The sequence below is a fragment of the Brachyistius frenatus genome, unplaced genomic scaffold (assembly GCF_029030835.1).
Source record: "Brachyistius frenatus isolate BFR_SWC_R1_liver_20210118 unplaced genomic scaffold, ASM2903083v1 Contig_65, whole genome shotgun sequence".
Lineage (NCBI taxonomy): Eukaryota > Metazoa > Chordata > Actinopteri > Embiotocidae > Brachyistius > Brachyistius frenatus.
In genome coordinates this window covers 2057501-2075000 of record NW_027210664.1, presented here as the reverse complement: position 1 = coordinate 2075000, position 17500 = coordinate 2057501, and the positions used below count along the sequence as shown (strand labels likewise).

Here is a 17500-nt window from a genome sequence, read left to right as displayed (position 1 = left end):
CCTTTGAAAACACGTATATCTACTATTCAAAGAATGTCTTTTGCAATTTTGGTCGCATTTGAATGAATATTTGTGGACGGTCAAGTTATAGGTTGCAGTGAGCCAAAGATTTGTCACAATGCTACCTAACTCCTGGGAAGATTGGTGGTGTGGTGGTTAGCACTGCTGCTTCTCAGCCAGAAGGTTTGGGGTTCAATCCCCACCTTTGTCATGTTTTACAAAAAAAAAGTCATTAGTAATTTCTGACTTTGAAAATGCCGGTTATTTTTTGAACAACATGCCATAGCATGACTTTTGGGTCACTTTTTGGCCACGACGCCACGGGCACACCGATCGACAAAAACAAATTATTTTGATAACTTTTAATTCCAAACATGTTCAGAGTGCACACACTCAATTTCAAGTCGGTCCGACAAAATCTGTGGGAGAAGTTTGTTAAAGTACAACATGTGTGAATCGCCAAAAATGGTGACTAAATTCACCAAAGTTGTTATTAAAGGTTCAGATTCCACCTGTTGATGGTGATTCAACTTTTAGTGAAGTTGAAACGTTTGGAGAAATTGAAAAAGTTTTGCATCCACTACGTATTACAGGAAGACATTTAATATCACTGCAGACCTCTTTGAAAACACGTATATCTACTATCCAAAGAATGTCTGGCAATTTTGGTCGCATTTGAATGAATATTTGTGGACCGTGGAGTAATAGGTTGCAGTTCATCTATAATATGGATGACAAACTTTATTTTTAGTTTATTAGTTTTGCAGGAACATGCAAATTCCACATATAATGTTCCAGCCAGGAATTGAACCTGCTACCTTCAAACTGAGAGACGACAACGCTGACAGGTGCACCACTATGCTGGCTTCCATAACTTGAACGAAAGTCATACTATAGCATGTCGTGCAAAATATGACTTTTTGATCATTTTTTGGACGACATTCTATAGTATGACTTCAGTTCAAATTATGTCAGGCAACACAACAGTGCAGTTGTCAGCGTTGTCGTCTCACAGTCTGAAGGTTCGTGGTTCGATCCCCGCCTGGGACTTTCTGTGTGGAATTTGAATGTTCCTGCATAAGTAATAACTAAAGTAAAATATGTCGTCTAACAATGGACGACTAACTTATGCATGTAGTCCATGATGTAAAACAAACATCATGCATGAAGTCATAAATGTGACAAAGTCACACTCCAAGCAAGAACATGCAATCCTCCACAGACAGAGTTCCAAGCTGCTGATCGAACCGAGTACTTCCTGATTGTGAGACGACAACGCTAGCAACTGCAAAGTTGTGCTGCCTCTATTGGGTGTTTGTCTGACTTATATAATTTATATGATTGTTATGGAAGAGAGCGCAGTGGTGCAGTGGTTAGTGTTGTTGCCTCCCAGTCAGAAGGTTCCAGGTTCAATTCTTGCCCTTGATGTGGCTGGGCGTTGCTGTGACGATGCAGCAAAGTTGGATGTCTCGCCGTGACACAGGAAGTTGACGTTTAAGGTCAATGGATGCTTGAAACCTTGAAACGCGTGGTGAGAGATACATCTGATGTGTTTTGCCAGTCGGTGTGGCCAAACGGCTCGCCACCGCCCCCTGCTGGAGACAGGAAACGAGACAAAAATAGCAACTTTAAGCGGGTATACGCGGTCCCTGGCGCGCTGCACGTCGGGGGGGACGGCTTCGGGAAGGCGACACGCTGGAGTGCGAGAGCCCGTACATCACTGCTTGTAGTTTTAATTTCATTTGGTTTTCTTAAAATTCCTTAATTGTTGAATGTATTGGAGGCTTTATTATAAGAGAGATTTTATCACTACTGATAATAACTGCACCATGAATCTGTGTATACACAATTATTGTGCGAGTACTTATAGGCATGTACTATTACAGAATATAAAGTATTAATGGATGTTTTACTGAACTAAATGTCAGGTTTCTGTTAAAGGGGAAAATAAATGTCAAGCCACATTTCTGTTGACAGTTCATTTTGTTTTTATTTCTCCCACATGTAACACACTGCGATTATCATATGGCAAAGTAACATAACTGAGATTGAGTGATATATAATTTCAAAGAATATGGAAATAAATGTAGTATAATCTGTGATGTCATACAGACTAAATAAGAAAAAAAAAACTTTACAGCGGTGACATTAGAAGCTTAAAAATCCTTGATCCAGACACACACAAAAAAAGGATTTATAAAATTACACAAAGTGCCTCTTTCAAAAAATCAACACAGTTAACATATGACTATTCAGTAAATGATATTCTATTGCATCTAGTATTTATGAAATCAAACAAACAAAATACAAAATGCTCTCCAGCTAGAATGTAAAACCATGGCTGAGTGAAGGTTTTATTCAGTACATGACCGGGATGCAATCCACACAGCAAGACAACACACCCTAAAAACACGACTCAGCGGTTTACGTACAAGAGTAAAATATATCTTTCCAAAATGTTAGACAGGAGCCTGTGTATCAAAATAGTCTGCGACGTACAGAAATCTCAAAGCCCCGACGCACTCACACAGTCTGTTCAGATTTCAGTCCACTGAGATGAATTATCTGGACAGCACACGACCTGAAAACTCTTATTTATAGTTAAAAATAATACAAAAAAACCATCTGATACGAGAAACAGAAAGACACAGTGTGTTAGTTAAGTCGTGTGATCTGTCTGTCTTTCTGCAGATTTCTGCAAATCAGAAGTCAAAAAAGTGAAACTACACTCACCTGAACATTAAATTAAAACTCGGGATAAATAAATGATTAAAACTTGAGATGTCTCTAAACCTCGTCCTTATTTATTTCTTCTTCAATCCCTCCACTCATCCCTCCGACCTCCCTCCTGCTTTTGGTTGTATCGGTCCAAAGATAAAAACCATTTTAGATTTTCCAACTTCTTATCTTGACTTTAAACCCTCTTTCCTCTCCTCGTTCTCAAACTCATGTCTTAAAGACAGATCTAAATGTTTTTCCATCCTTATTTACTTTCCTGTTTCCCATCTTTTAACTCTTTTAAGTCCGGTGATATTCTGTAGAATATCTCTGGAACAGTGTAATCTGTTTTTAGTTTAGTCTGGAGATTCATCCGCTGTTGGTTTTGGTCTTTTCATGGGTGATAAAACCAGAACATCACTAAACTTTAGCCTGAATTAACGTTTAGTTTTCACTCCGTTATAAATTTAAGGAAAGAAAAACACACTCTGTCCTTCCTAACTTTCCTCCTTCGGTGTCCCAGGTGACTCAACTAATTTCTACTCTCTCTACCTTCATGCATCCTCCTCGTCATTCCCTCCTCGACTCGTAGGTTTTGATATCGACAGCATGCTCGATTCATCTCTCCACTTCATCCGCCTCTGCTCTCCTCCACAAATAAAACCACCCTCAGACGGATTATTAATACCTGATATCACCCATCTGGGATGTTCAGTGCGTTCCAGCTGGTATTTACCAGTGAAGAATTAAAGTTTTTTTTCATTGTCGAGTTGCTGATTGTTTCCCCAAAAAGCCTTTCTGCACCTCCAGAAGAATCATGAGCCTGATTGAGAGTAAAAATACGTTACGTGACCGTATCGAATAAAAAAGCTCAGAAATTTAAATGAACCCTGGAACGCAGAGATCATCACCGACGTCTGCTCCCACGACGGCGAGGGTGGATTTTATAGTGAGTGTTAGCCCTGCCCCCTCCCCCCCTCTCCCCCCCAGCGCTTCAGTTGCAACACTCCACGTAGTTTGCCGGCAGCATGCCCGACTTGCCGGTTCTCTGCACGGTGCCGTACATCCAGCCCTCGTCGATGGGCTGAGCGTTGACGATGACGTCGCCGTCTCTGAACGAGACCTCGTCGTGGTCCTGAGCCGCGTAGTCGTACAGCGCTCGGTAGACACGCTGAGCATGGAGACACAAAATAAAGAGACCGGAGAGGTCAGAGGTCAGAGGTCAGACTTCACACGGGTCAGAAGGTTTAGAGGCCGCTCCTGCTGCGCGCAGTGACGCGCACGGAGAAGCCGTGACCTTCACGAGGAAGTCCTCCGAGTGTCGTCGCTTGATCAACATCAGCACCCGACTTCAACACGTTAACGTGTCCGCTGTTAACCTGAACATTTGTGATGATTGTTAAATTCAGCTGTCCCTCGTTGTCCTGCGCTCCATGCTGTCTGTGTGCTCTTCTTCTTCCCTCTTTATCACTTTGTTTCAGTTACCTGCTCTCCAACATGTTTCACGCCCTCAACGACACAATTATTGACCTGATCTGTCTGTAAATTTATCGCTTTCTGTGTTCGATCGTGTGTAAATATGATCAGCCGGTCGTACCATGGTGGCCGAGTGAGGCGGCGAGGTGACGGATCTGACCGACGACATGCTGGTCTGGTGCATGTAGCCGTGGTACTGCTGCTGCTGCTGCATCTGGATGCCCTGATGGTACGCTCCGGGGAGGACGGGGGCTGGCGGGGGGGACAGAGGGGGACACGGAGGACAAGTTAGAGGGAGAGGTCTTCACCCGACTCGTGGGACTCTCATGAATCTCGGGGGAAGAAGCCGTGTGAGCTGTTAGAGAACCTAAAAAACACAGTGACCTTCATGCTGGAACCTGCAGGGGGAGACGGTGAGTTAGTCGAGTTTTATCTGGAGATTAGAGACGCGAGACGACACGAGTCAGTCGGTGCTTTCACTCAGGCTGGAAGACGAGTACCCGGAGTTCCAGCGCTGCTGCGGTCCCAGAGGTCAGAGGTCAGCGAGCTCCCCGACTGAGCCTGGCTGTGGGTGAGAGACTGCTGCGAGTGCTGCCTGCTCAGCCTGCAGTCGGCCCGCTCTGACGGACAGCCGCCACCAGGGGGCAGCACGGGACGGATGTAACGACACAGGGAGGAAAAGATGGGAGAAATAAAAATAAAATCTGACAAGAGCAAACAAAACTTCAACTAGATGTTAAGTGAGATACCTGTTACTCATCTTTAAGAAAATTAGAGTTTGATTTAACAAAATAAATCAGTTAAAAACTGAAAAAAATGAACTAAACCTGCAGAGATTCAACTTTAAAATCTTTGTGAACACGTAAATTAAAAGAAAAATAACAAAAGGAGGAGAGAGAAATATCAAAATAAAAGTTACAAGGATCTTCCCCGTGTGTCATGGTCTCTGTTTTATGTGAACATCTTGAGCCTTTGCTGTTAAAATCTAGTTTTTTCTTTCCATCTCCGTGCAGGTGTGTTATTGTGAGAGACTCAGGTGGACTACCGGACATCCTGCGGAGGCTCTTGGACTGGATGTTGTCCTCCAGCGGGTCAAAGTCAAAGATGGAGCCTGGGTCGGTCCTCCACACCTTCAGGTCTTCAGGAGGAAGGAAAAGTCATTCGGGACAAAACATGTGGTTTCATTTACATCACAACAGTGAATGAAATAAACCCGCGTCCTCTCTCCGTCACCTGAGCAGGTAGGAATCAGATCACAGCAGCTCAAACACAGTTTCCTTTTTTCACTGTGCTGCTTCCTTCCATCATATCAAATTAAAAGCCTCCCAGCTGCTCAGAAGTGAAGGCTTTTATTGTGAAAAAAAACCTGTCTTAAAATAAGATCACCATGGCGACAGAATTACAGATTGAATTGGGGGGAGGGAGGGGTCACTGACCTACAATGATGCCTCCCGGTCGCCGGTCCATCTCCATCGCCTGGGGGTGGATCCCTTTGTTGTAGCCCGCCTCCGCCATCATCTGATTGGCTCTCTGGTAGCGCTCCATGCTCGGGTCGTCCAGCCCCGGCGGGCAGCCGCGGCCGCGCGCACGCTCAAAGTCCTCGTGGTACTTCGCCTGTCGAACGGAAATGAGCGGCAGGAAGTGTCAGCGTCACCGTGACGACGAGTGTTAGAGAGTTTTTAAACACACACACACACACACACACGCACGCACGCACGCACGCACGCACGCACGCACGCACGCACGCACGCACGCACACACACACACACACACACACACACACACACACACACACACACACACACACACACACTCTGGTGTCGGACATCACAACACACACAGGTCAGAGTGCAGTTTGGTCAGTGAGCAAATAAAACACACACAGGGAATGTTTTAAAAACTTTATTCATTAACACACACACACACACACACACACACACACACACACACACACACACACACACACACACACACACACACACACACACACACACACACACACACACACACAGCACAGGCGATGGTGAAGCGTTTCGGCGTGCGTTAGTGTCGGTGCGTCAGTCCCACCCGGCAGTGCCACCTCACTCATGTTAGCTCCTCCCACAGCCCAGGCGGGAGCCACGGCAACCAGGCCGCTACCGTGGAGACGGAATCCTGCGACTTCCTGACGCGCCTGTACTCGGGCGTGTCCAGCTCCGTGCAGCTCCGCCCCCTCGTCTCCTGCAACCCACGCTGGTACTTCACCTGCTCACGCACACACACACATACAACATGACATCACCATGGCAACAAGCAGCTGTGTATGTGCTGGTGTGAGTCTGTGCGTACAGGAAGGTCTATATTCTGTGTATTCTTCAGCCTCAAGGTTAGATGTCAGGTTGGTAAGTGTGTGTGTGTGTGTGTGTGTGTGTGTGTGTGTGTGTGTGTGTGTGTGTGTGTGTGTGTGTGTGTGTGTGTGTGTGTGTGTGTGTGTGTGTGTGTGTGTGTGTGTGTGTGTGTGTGTGTGTGTGTGTGTGTGTGCATCTTGCCGAGCTGATGTTCTCCTGGTTCTGTCGGACTCTCTGCAGCTCCGGAGTCACTCCGACGCTGGTGGCCTTCACCGCGCTCTGCTTGTACTTCACCTGGTGAGGAGTCAGACAGGAAATGCAGTGGTGCATGCTGGGATTGAACTCCTCGATACTGAAACTGTCAGCGGACCAACTTCCCACTCTGAGTCTAATAAATAAAAATAGTCTGCAGATTTTCCAGGATATTCCAGATTTTCCAGGATATTCCAGATTTTCCAGGATATTCCAGATTTTCCAGGACCAGTGGGAACCCTGTGTGGACATCATGAGTCAGAGTGTTTGGACTCACCGAGCTGATGTTCTCCTGGTTGCGTCGGACTCGCTCCAGCTCAGGCGTGTCCATGACGGCGGTGCCGCTCCCCACTTCCTCCCGGTACTGGACCTGAACAGAACCAGAGGTCCGACAGCGCCTTTTAACATCACTGAATTTGTAGAAAATCATTTGTAAATTTTGCAAGGAAGTGTGTGTGTGTGTGTGTGTGTGTGTGTGTGTGTGTGTGTGTGTGTGTGTGTGTGTGTGTGTGTGTGTGTGTGTGTGTGTGTGTGTGTGTGTGAGTGTGTGTGTGTGTGTGTGTGTGTGTGTGTGTGTGTGTGTGTGTGTGTGTGTGTGTGTGTGTGTGTGTGTGTGTGTGTGTGTGTGTGTGTGTGTGTGTGTGTGTGTGTGTGTGTGTGTGTGTGTGTGTGTGTGTGTGTGTGTGTGTGTGTGTGTGTGTGTGTGTGTGTGTGTGTGTGTGTGTGTGTGTGTGTGTGTGTGTGTGTGTGTGTGTGTGTGTGTGTGTGTGTGTGTGTGTGTGTGTGTGTGTGTGTGTGTGTGTGTGTGTGTGTGTGTGTGTGTGTGTGTGTGTGTGTGTGTGTGTGTGTGTGTGTGTGTGTGTGTGTGTGTGTGTGTGTGTGTGTGGACATACGTCGCTGAACTTCTTGGCGTTCTCTCTGGCGAGGACGATCTCCGGCGTCTCTGCGACCGACGACATCAGGCCTCTCATCAGCTTGGAGTCCCAGCAGTACTGCAGCTAGGGGGCGACAGAGAGCAACCGCTGGAACCACACTGACTTCCAACCAGGCGGCAACCAAACAGTGGTCATGTTGCTATTTTGGAGCAGAAAGTGACCATATTTGGACAAGCTGTGGGAGGAGCGAGCGATGGAACTGAAGACACTATGCCCCGCCCAGCTGACTGCACTACAGGCCTGTCAGTCAAACAGCCACGCCCCCAAAACATACCGCTTTTTGAGGCCTAACATAATTAATGATATTCACAAGAGAAGCTGAATGGCAGTCTATGGAGAGGCTTTTTAGGAGCCAGCCTCTGGTGGCCCTCGGTGGTATTACACTTTCAGGAACCTCCAAACATTAGCCCCACTTTTCAGAACTGGAAGCTCCGCCCACTTCTATACATTAAAGAGAAACACTTGGTCAGCTTTATTTTCTGACAACGCTGTGATTGTGTGGAGGTAAAATAAAGGAGCGTGTCCTTACAGAGCTGATGTGTCTCTGGTTGGCTCGGACTCGCTCCATCTCCGGGGTTTCTGACACCAGGCGGTACCGACCCTTCAGAAGCTCCGCCTCCTCCTTGTACTTCTTCTACAGGGTGAAGGAGGGAGATGTCGGCTGGAAGAATGCAGCTTCCTAACATGTTTCTGTATTCATTTTACACACACACACACACACACACACACACACACACACACACACACACACACACACACACACACACACACTTGGCTGTAGATGTCTTTGAGGTAGGAGGCGTGCAGCAGATCGGGAGTGTCGGTCACCGTCCCATACGAGTTTTCTCTGAGCCGGTCCGTCTGCTTGTACAACTTCTGCAACACACACACACACACACACACACACACACACACACACACACACACACACACACACACACACACACACACACACACACACACACACACACACACACACACACACACACACACACACACACACACACACACACAGGTAGGTCTCCAGTGAGCAAGGTGCTTTATGTCGGCTGTGTGTTGCTATGGAAACCAGGCCTGAAACTGCCATAAAATTATCAAATATTCCCATTTTTGGAAGCTGTAACCACAGATACCTGACTCTGGATCTCCGAGGCTCTCTTGGCTCGTTGGATCTCCAGGACTTCAGAGCTCAGCTCCATCCCTTTACCCACGATGTCCCTCTCCAGGTCCCGGCGGTACTCCTTCTGTGAGCACACACACACACACACACACACACACACACACACACACACACACACACACACACACACACACACACACACACACACACACAGGTTTAAACAGTGATGTGTCTTTAACCAGAGTCCTGAGTCGTGTGTGTGTGTGTGTGTGTGTGTGTGTGTGTGTGTGTGTGTGTGTGTGTGTGTGTGTGTGTGTGTGTGTGTGTGTGTGTGTGTGTGTGTGTGTGTGTGTGTGTGTGTGAGTGTGTGTGCATCTGTGTTACCTGGTTCAGTATCTGACCGGCTTTCTTAACCCTCAGCAGCTCAGGTGTCTCCTCGAGGCCAACACCAGATAAGCCCCGCCCCTTCACTTCCTGCTCCAGGTCCTTCCTGTACTCCTTCTACGATGATAATGAATAATAATGAAGTGATTAGAAATGTATTAAATTTAAAAATCCCTAAAATTAAAACTAAAGTGAGAAGAGAGCCAGGTGTGATCCTGTCGGAGGGTGTTTGATGAGGAGGTTTAAACCGTCTCACCTCGCTCAGCAGGGTGCCTGCGTGTCGGGCCGTCAGGTATCCGGGCGTCGTCTCCACGTCCACCAGGGCTCGGCCCTTCACCGTCTCCCGGTAGTCGCGGCGGTACTCCCTCTGAGACGGACGGACACACGCAGATTAAAGAACACAGCCGAGCCGGCTGAGCGTCGGCGGGACGGCGTCTCACCTCGCTCTGCATCTTCTGGGCTTCTTTGGACACTTTGTACGTCTGCGTGTCTCCGAACTCCATCTGAGAGCGACCGCGGCTCCGCTCGTACTCCTCCCGGTACTTCACCTGGAAACAACCGGACTCAGACAGGAAACACCGGGACAACACACACCTGGGTGTGTGTGTGTGTGTGTAAGGTGTGTGTGTGTGTGTGTTAAGGTGTGTGTGTGTGTGTGTGTGTGTGTGTGTGTGTGTGTGTGTGTGTGTGTGTGTGTGTGTGTGTGTGTGTGTGTGGGTGTGTGTGTGTGTGTTAAGTGTGTGTGTGTGTGTGTGTGTGTGTGTGTGTGTGTGTGTGTGTGTGTGTGTGTGTGTGTGTGTGTGTGTGTGTGTGTGTGTGTGTGTGTGTGTGTGTGTTAAGGTGTGTGTGTGTGTGTGTGTGTGTGTGTGTGTGTGTGTGTGTGTGTGTGTGTGTGTGTGTGTGTGTGTGTGTGTGTGTGTGTGTGTGTGTGTGTGTGTGTGTGTGTGTGTGTGTGTGTGTGTGTGTGTGTGTGTGTGTGTGTGTGTGTGTGTGTGTGTGTGTGTGTGTGTGTGTGTGTGTGTGTGTGTGTGTGTGTGTTAAGGTGTGTGTGTGTGTGTGTGTGTGTGTGTGTGTGTGTGTGTGTGTGTGTGTGTGTTAAGGTGTGTGTGTGTGTGTGTGTGTGTGTGTGTGTGTGTGTGTGTGTGTGTGTGTGTGTGTGTGTGTGTGTGTGTGTGGTGTGTGTGTGTGTGTGTGTGTGTGTGTGTGTGTGTGTGTTAAGGTGTGTGTGTGTGTGTGTGTGTGTGTGTGTGTGTGTGTGTGTGTGTGTGTGTGTGTGTGTGTGTGTGTGTGTGTGTGTGTAAGGTGTGTGTGTGTGTGTGTGTGTGTGTGTGTGTTAAGGTGCGTGCGTGTGCGTGCGTGTGCGTGTGTGTGTGTGTGTGTGTTAAGGTGTGTGTGTGTGTGTGTGTGTGTGTGTGTGTGTGTGTGTGTGTGTTAAGGTGTGTGTGTGTGTGTGTGCGTGTGCGTGTGCGTGTGTGTGTGTGTGTGTGTGAGACCTGGCTGTGCAGCACTGCGTTCTCCTTGTGGTGGAGCTGTTCAGCCGTGTCCAGAGCTCCGTGGTACTGAGCCTTCGTTTCCTCGTATTTCTTCTTGTACTCCACCTGATCACACACAGACTTTTATTTTGAAGGGCACACACAGCTTCACACCCACTGACCCTGTGAAGCCTGCTGCTCTTAATGTGAAGGTTTCTGAAGAAAAAAAAAAAAAAAGGTTGCGTTGTCGTACGTTGCTCTGCAGCTTGCTGGCGTGCAGGAAGTGCTCCAGCTGCAGGAGGTTCGGCAGGTCTGAGGAACCCTCCGGTTTCTGGTTCTGGTTGGTCTTGTACTTCACCTGGAGGACACACAGAGGTCAGAGGACAGAAACCCAGCAGAGACTCTCACGCTGACCTGGAAACAAACGGCTGGCTCATAGATTAGGTAAAAGACATACACTATTTTCAGGTGGGCAGCGTTCCTGAACACCAGATGGTGTTCAGCACAACAAGCTGTTATGTAATGCCGTGAAGTACAGAGGCTTTTTTCTTTTTTTATTCTTTCTGGGGCTGTGTGGGCAGCAAACAGACCAAAACTGAACCACGGCTATAAGTGTGTGTGTGTGTGTGTGTGTGTGTGTGTGTGTGTGTGTGTGTGTGTGTGTGTGTGTGTGTGTGTGTGTGTGTGTGTGTGTGTGTGTGTGTGTGTGTGTATGTATGGATAAAACCATCATAGTGAGGACCGTTTCAGGCTTCGGACTTTGTTCCAGTTTCGAGGTTCCACATTCAGTTGCGTCAGTGAGTGTCCTCACAACGATAGAAAGACCAACATATGTGTGTGTGTGTGTGTGTGTGTGTGTGTGTGTGTGTGTGTGTGTGTGTGTGTGTGTGTGTGTGTGTGTGTGTGTGTGTGTGTGTGTGTGTGTGTGTGTGTGTGTGTGCAAAACCTCTTCAACTTCTCCAGCTTTTCATCCCACAATCCCTCTCCATTTGCCTCAGAAAGGTTGCCATGGCTACGCCCACTCAACAGACCGAATTTTAGAGGGTGCGTGTGTTGAAGTGAAACACACACACACACACACACACACACACACACACACACACACACACACACACACACACACACACACACACACACACACACACACACACACACACACACAATGACGGATGCGTTTTTGTAACGTTTTCGGTTAAATCTGATTATTCCGATGAAGGCAAGTAAATAGATAAATGGACGATTTTTGTGCTGCTGCTTCAACGACCTTCTGAACTCAGAGGTGAACTTCACCCAATCAGGTGGTATCAGCTGGTATCAGGTGGTATCAGCTGGTATCAGGTGGTATCAGCTGGTATCAGGTGGTATCAGCTGGTATCAGGTGGTATCAGCTGGTATCAGGTGGTATCTGCCTGATTTGAATGGTGCATTCAGGGACACTCAGACATCCGTTATTACGTTAATGCTCCCGTATGTTGGTGGAAAAAAAAAACACATCCCAAAGACACGTTAAGTTGATAAACAGGAATCCCGTGATTCGTTCCTCTTCCAACAGGTGAACCTGACCCCTGCGTGAGGCGGGTCATGTGACCCCTGCGTGAGGCGGGTCATGTGTCCTCTGCGCGAGGCGGGTCATGTGACCCCTGCGCGAGGCGGGTCATGTGACCCCGCGGCCGCCTCACCTGACTGGCCAGAGCACCGGCGGCCTGAGAGTGTCTGAAGGAGAGGCAGTCCAGCGGGTTGTAACGTGGTTTCTCCGAACGTCCGTCCCTGTACTTCACCTGCAGGAGAGAGAACGTGTTCACTGCACTACCCATCAGCCCCTTCTCCTGCCCCGCTGCATGCTGGGTAGGCTGTGTGTGTGTGTTTTGTGGTACCTGGCTGGCCAGTTTTGAAACCTCCTTGGCGTGCTGGATGTCGGTTCTGTCCAGGAGGGAGCCGTCGCTGTGAACCGGCTGTTTGGTAGAAGTCCTGTAGGCGACCTGAGGATCAACACGCGAGATGAAAACGAACATGTTAACTTCACAAAACACACACGCGTGTTCTTTTGATGAATCAGCAGCACCTGTTCGTAACGAACCCGTTGACGTACACACAAACAGACACCGGGTTTACAACCACGTGACGATTCTCTGACAGGTTCTGGAGGATGTTCGTTTCCGTGACAACCACATGGCGTGAATTTGTGTAAGTTTACAGAGTGTTTTTAAAACAAGAGGTGATGCAGCACAGCGGTGAACATGACTTTTTTTTAAATGTGTCGATGCTATCAAATTCAAAATGAGCAGATATTTACTTATGAAACAATAAAAATGTTCAGTTTCAACATCTGATGTTGTCTTCGGTCTATTTCAATAAAATATGAGAAAAGATTTGTAAACATGTTTTAATTTCCATACGAGGTCATACATGTGAGTTTTTGAACATTCATGAAATTGATGGGGTTTTTTTCTCTAAGGGGAAATGTTACTTCTGTTCTGATGGTTTCAACATCTCAGGACACACACACACACACACACACACACACACACACACACACACACACACACACACACACACACACACACACACACACACACACACACACACACACACACACACACACACACACACACACACACACACACACACACACACACACACACACACACACACACACACACACACACAGACTCACGTCGCTGGCCAGTTTGGCGGCGTTGCTGGCGTTGACGATGTCGGGTCTGTCGGGCAGCGAGCTGTAGTGATGCAGCTCCTCTCTTCCTTTCCTGTAGCCGACCTGAGATCAAACACACGAGAGAGAAATTAAACTTTCAATTAAAACAATAACAGAAGGATTTTTACATAAAAATTTTAATAATAATAAATCAACATGATTTTTTATTCATTTTTCGGTCAGTTGACTTTCAGTTTGAACATTAAATGAAACACTGTGTTTACTGTGTGTGTGTGCGTGCGTGCGTGCGTGTGTGTGTGTGTGTGTGTGTGTGAGTGTGTGTGTCTGAGTGTGTGAGTGTGTGTTTTTACATCACTCTGGTTCTTGTTGACCTCCATGGCGTGCTCCACCTCCGGCAGCGTCTTCATGTTGGTGTAGGTGGACTTCCCTTTCTCACGGTTATACTTCTCCTTATAGAGCTTCTACAGAGACAGTCAAAGGATGTGATGAGGAAGGAGGAGGAGGAGGGGGAGGAGGAGGAGGAAGAGGAGGAAGATGAGGAGGAGGAAGATCTCCGGTGAATAATTCAGTTTGGACTGAAAACAGTCGTTCATCCGACTAAAAATAAGACAAGCTGCTTCCGACGGCGAGAACGAGGAAGGTTTGTATGTTCACGTGTAGAAACATGGGAGGAGACCGTGACGATACTAAAACACGCGTGTTCTTATCATGATGTGTTCAGGTTCTGCAGACGGCGGCTCGTCTGGGTCGTCTGAGTTTCGCGCTCCAGTTAACGTCACATTCGGTCAACACACACTTTCATCTCTGGAAACAAATCCGACTCTTATTATCTGTCACCTGCTCGTCACCAGTGAGTGTGTGTGTGTGTGTGTGTGTGTGTGTGTGTGTGTGTGTGTGTGTGTGTGTGTGTGTGTGTGTGTGTGTGTGTTGTAGGTCAGTGTCTGTGTCCTCAGGCTGTAGAGCATCAACCCAGCTGCTGCCTCTGTTCACGCTCCTGCAGACAAAATGATACCAACGCACTCCCGCTGTGTGTGTGTGTGTGTGTGTGTGTGTGTGTGTGTGTGTGTGTGTGTGTGTGTGTGTGTGTGTGTGTGTGTGTGTGTGTGTGTGTGTGTGTGTGTGTGTGTGTGTTAAACAGAGAGGATCATGGGACGTTATTGTCTAAGTGTCTCTCCTGCTCTTCAGACAGAAATCTTCACGCCGAGCTCTCGTCTTCTTTGTTTTTGTTGATGTCTTAAAGTGACTGAAATAAAATAATCTTAAATTAAAGGAGACTTGCGTCACCTGACAGACTTTAAACAGCCAAAGTTCAAACGCTGTTTCTCTTAAATATGAATCTGTTGTTAACTAGATCATGAATAAGGTGAGGTTGGTGCTCACGTCGCTCTGCGTCTTGGTCATCTCCTTGGCGAACACGGTCTCGATGGTTTGAGGCATGAGAGCGTACAGAGAGCTGCCGGCCTCCTTTCTTCCGTCCTCCCGGTACGCTTTCTGAAAAACAATATCATGATGAATGAAATGCTGAATTAATGGTTTCCGAAGTGTCCAGCAGATGATTGGCGTGCCGTTGGGGTCGTACCTCGCTGTGCAGCTGCGTCTGCTCTTTGGCGTGTTGAGTTTCTTTGGTTTCGGGCAGCAGAGAGTACAAACAGTTCACCAGCTCCTTCCTGCCCGCCTCCTTGTATTTACTCTGAACAGGAAACGCCCGATCAATACTCAACTAGGAGCCCGTTTTCATACAAATTTAACCAAATCAGGGTTAAGAGGCTCGTTATTATGATTGACATATTTCTTAATAATAAATCTGAATAGAATATAAACCTGTTCGCTGATGACACTCTGTTCTACACAACAAGATATTTACATATTTCAGACACTGAATGAGCTGCAGACTATAACACTTCATTTAAACCAGTGGCTCTCAACTGGTGGCTCTTTTTTCTTTTTTCCGGATCTCTTGATAAATTATTGATCTGTGATGTTTTGGAGAAACCAAATAAATCCCAAACGGTGTTCCTCACCTCGCTGTGCGTCTCAGACATCTCCTTCACAAACTGAGTCTGCAGTGTCTCCGGCAGCAGCGAGTACAGACAGCTGGACAGATCCTCTTTGTCCTTCTTGTACTTCAACTGGAAGAGTGACACGGTGTGTAAATGTGTAGAAATGCTGAGTTTGCATGAATTCTCCTGTTTGCCGAGTGATGTTTTATTTCAGGGCTTCAGGATGTGACTGAAGTGAATCTGAAAAGGTCTCACTTCGCTCTGCAGCTCCGAGATCTGCTTCACCAGCTGCATCTCCGTGGTCTCCGGCATTCGGTGGAAGACGCTGCTGCTCATCTCCCGCCGGCCTTTCTGCTTGTATTTATTCTGCAACGCACACAAAAACACGCACACGGAGACGATGAGGATCCGAGACGACGACACCGATCAGAGCTTTTTTTCGGGAAGAGGACAACGTGACATCTAGTTTGTGAAACCCACCTCGCTCTGCAGCTCCATGACGGCTCTGGCGAACTTGGTGTGTTCGGTCTCCGGCAGCAGAGAGAACAGATTACAGCTCAGATCCTTCTGAGCGTCCCGGTACTTCACCTGCAGGAAACACAGACGCTCAGACCCTTTCAGAATAAAACCACTCAAATCACTGAAACTCCCTGACGGTGAGAAGATAGAGGCGAGAACGAGGGTCCTGATTTAATTCAAGACAAACAATCATCACCGGTGCATTCAAGTACCGCAGGAAATATCAAAGTCAGCAGCAACATATTTATAGAAAATCCCCAAAACTCGACAGATGAAACAAATCGTGTGTGTGTGTGTGTGTGTGTGTGTGTGTGTGTGTGTGTGTGTGTGTGTGTGTGTGTGTGTGTGTGTGTGTGTGCGTGTGTGTGTGTGTGTGTGTACCTGACTCAGCAGCTCGCCTGCCTCTCTGGCGTGTTGAGTCTCCAGGGTCTCAGGGAGCTGATGGTACAGACAGCTGCTCGCCTCCTTCCTGCTCGCCTCCTTGTACTTGGCCTGAAGAGAGAACGTGGGTCAGAGGTGTTGGAGGAGCTGCAGGTTAAAACCGTCTCTGGAAGAACAGGAAGTGGCCGCTGACCTCGCTCTGCAGCTCCGACGCACATCTGGCCAGCTGCGTCTCGGTGGTTTCTGCCAGCTGAGAGTAGAAACTGTGCGAGAGGCCGCGGACGCCGTCCTCCCGGTATTTACTCTGCAGGTAGACGGGAGGACGTGAAGAGGACAAAACGGAGAGAGACAGCTGTGAATTAAAATCCCTCCCCCGCTCACCTCGCTCTGCAGGTCGGCCATCTTGGCGGCGAGCTGCGTCTCGGCGGTCTTTGGCAGCTGAGCGTACAAGCTGGACGACAGCGACTTCTTCCCGCTCTGCTTGTACTTGTTCTGAAGAAAAGAAAAATGGTATTTTGTTCTCGGTTTAACTCAACAAAATCCAATAAAACCCGTTTATTTGTTGATGTTATGAATATTTTTCTTGAGGCGTCGGCTTTTTTTTTCTTTCTTTCATAATGTTTTCTGATTCAACAAATAAAGTCCAGAGAGACATCTAAAAGTGCTGCGGCGTTTTACAGAATGTAAAATAAGAGCATCTCTGCAGGAGGTGCTTTTGTTCTGTTTCGTATTAAAAGCCTTTTTTTTTAACTGGAGACGTATCAGAGAAAAATACAACTATAAGAACCGTGAACACAAAAGAGAAGGAAGGAAACCTTCCTGGGAGAAAGTGGATGTTATTTACAGACTCTCAGTTCAGAGCGTTTCTGCTCAATCTCCGAGTTTCCAGATGTAAAAACTTGAACACATGATGCGCTTCTGAATTGTTGAAGGAGGAAACTCTGAGCTCCTCTCCACGGACCGGAGGTTTTATTTCCACGACTCCGGTTTGTGTTCACGTGAGCTCGGACGAGGGGGCGGAGTCTCAGAGTTTGAGTGACGCACCTCGCTCTGCAGCTCCGTGACCTCTTTAACGCGCTGCGTCTCCAGAGTCTCGGGCAGCAGGTGGAACAGAGAGCTGCTCGACTCCTTCTTCCCCGCCGACTTGTACTTCACCTGCAGGACAGGAAGAAAAAAAAGAAGAAGAAGAAGTGACACACGACGCCAACGAAGACACGACAACACGGCTGTTCACGACCGTCC

General features: G+C 47.7%; 1 protein-coding gene across 8 annotated transcripts in view; it reads right to left on the bottom strand.

Moving 5' to 3' along the window:
- Nucleotides 1–5716: 5716 nt before the first annotated feature.
- Nucleotides 5717–17500, bottom strand: part of LOC138625744 (nebulin-like) — a 52658-nt gene continuing 40874 nt past the window's right edge. For 4 of the 8 annotated variants that reach the window (XM_069706867.1, XM_069706872.1, XM_069706871.1 and 1 more), the window contains 24 exons: nucleotides 17303–17413; nucleotides 16640–16750; nucleotides 16452–16562; nucleotides 16259–16369; nucleotides 15839–15946; nucleotides 15614–15724; nucleotides 15380–15487; nucleotides 14938–15048; nucleotides 14739–14849; nucleotides 13709–13819; nucleotides 13359–13460; nucleotides 12559–12663; nucleotides 12364–12462; nucleotides 10938–11042; nucleotides 10706–10810; nucleotides 9653–9760; nucleotides 9469–9579; nucleotides 9213–9329; nucleotides 8842–8952; nucleotides 8480–8584; nucleotides 8238–8342; nucleotides 7667–7771; nucleotides 7051–7143; nucleotides 6353–6815 (listed from right to left, as the gene is read on the bottom strand). In XM_069706867.1, the coding sequence (XP_069562968.1) occupies nucleotides 6561–6815; nucleotides 7051–7143; nucleotides 7667–7771; nucleotides 8238–8342; nucleotides 8480–8584; nucleotides 8842–8952; nucleotides 9213–9329; nucleotides 9469–9579; nucleotides 9653–9760; nucleotides 10706–10810; nucleotides 10938–11042; nucleotides 12364–12462; nucleotides 12559–12663; nucleotides 13359–13460; nucleotides 13709–13819; nucleotides 14739–14849; nucleotides 14938–15048; nucleotides 15380–15487; nucleotides 15614–15724; nucleotides 15839–15946; nucleotides 16259–16369; nucleotides 16452–16562; nucleotides 16640–16750; nucleotides 17303–17413 (2730 nt within the window). In that variant the 3' untranslated portion in view covers nucleotides 6353–6560. The other 4 variants (XM_069706869.1, XM_069706870.1, XM_069706874.1 and 1 more) reach the window with 4 other exon arrangements.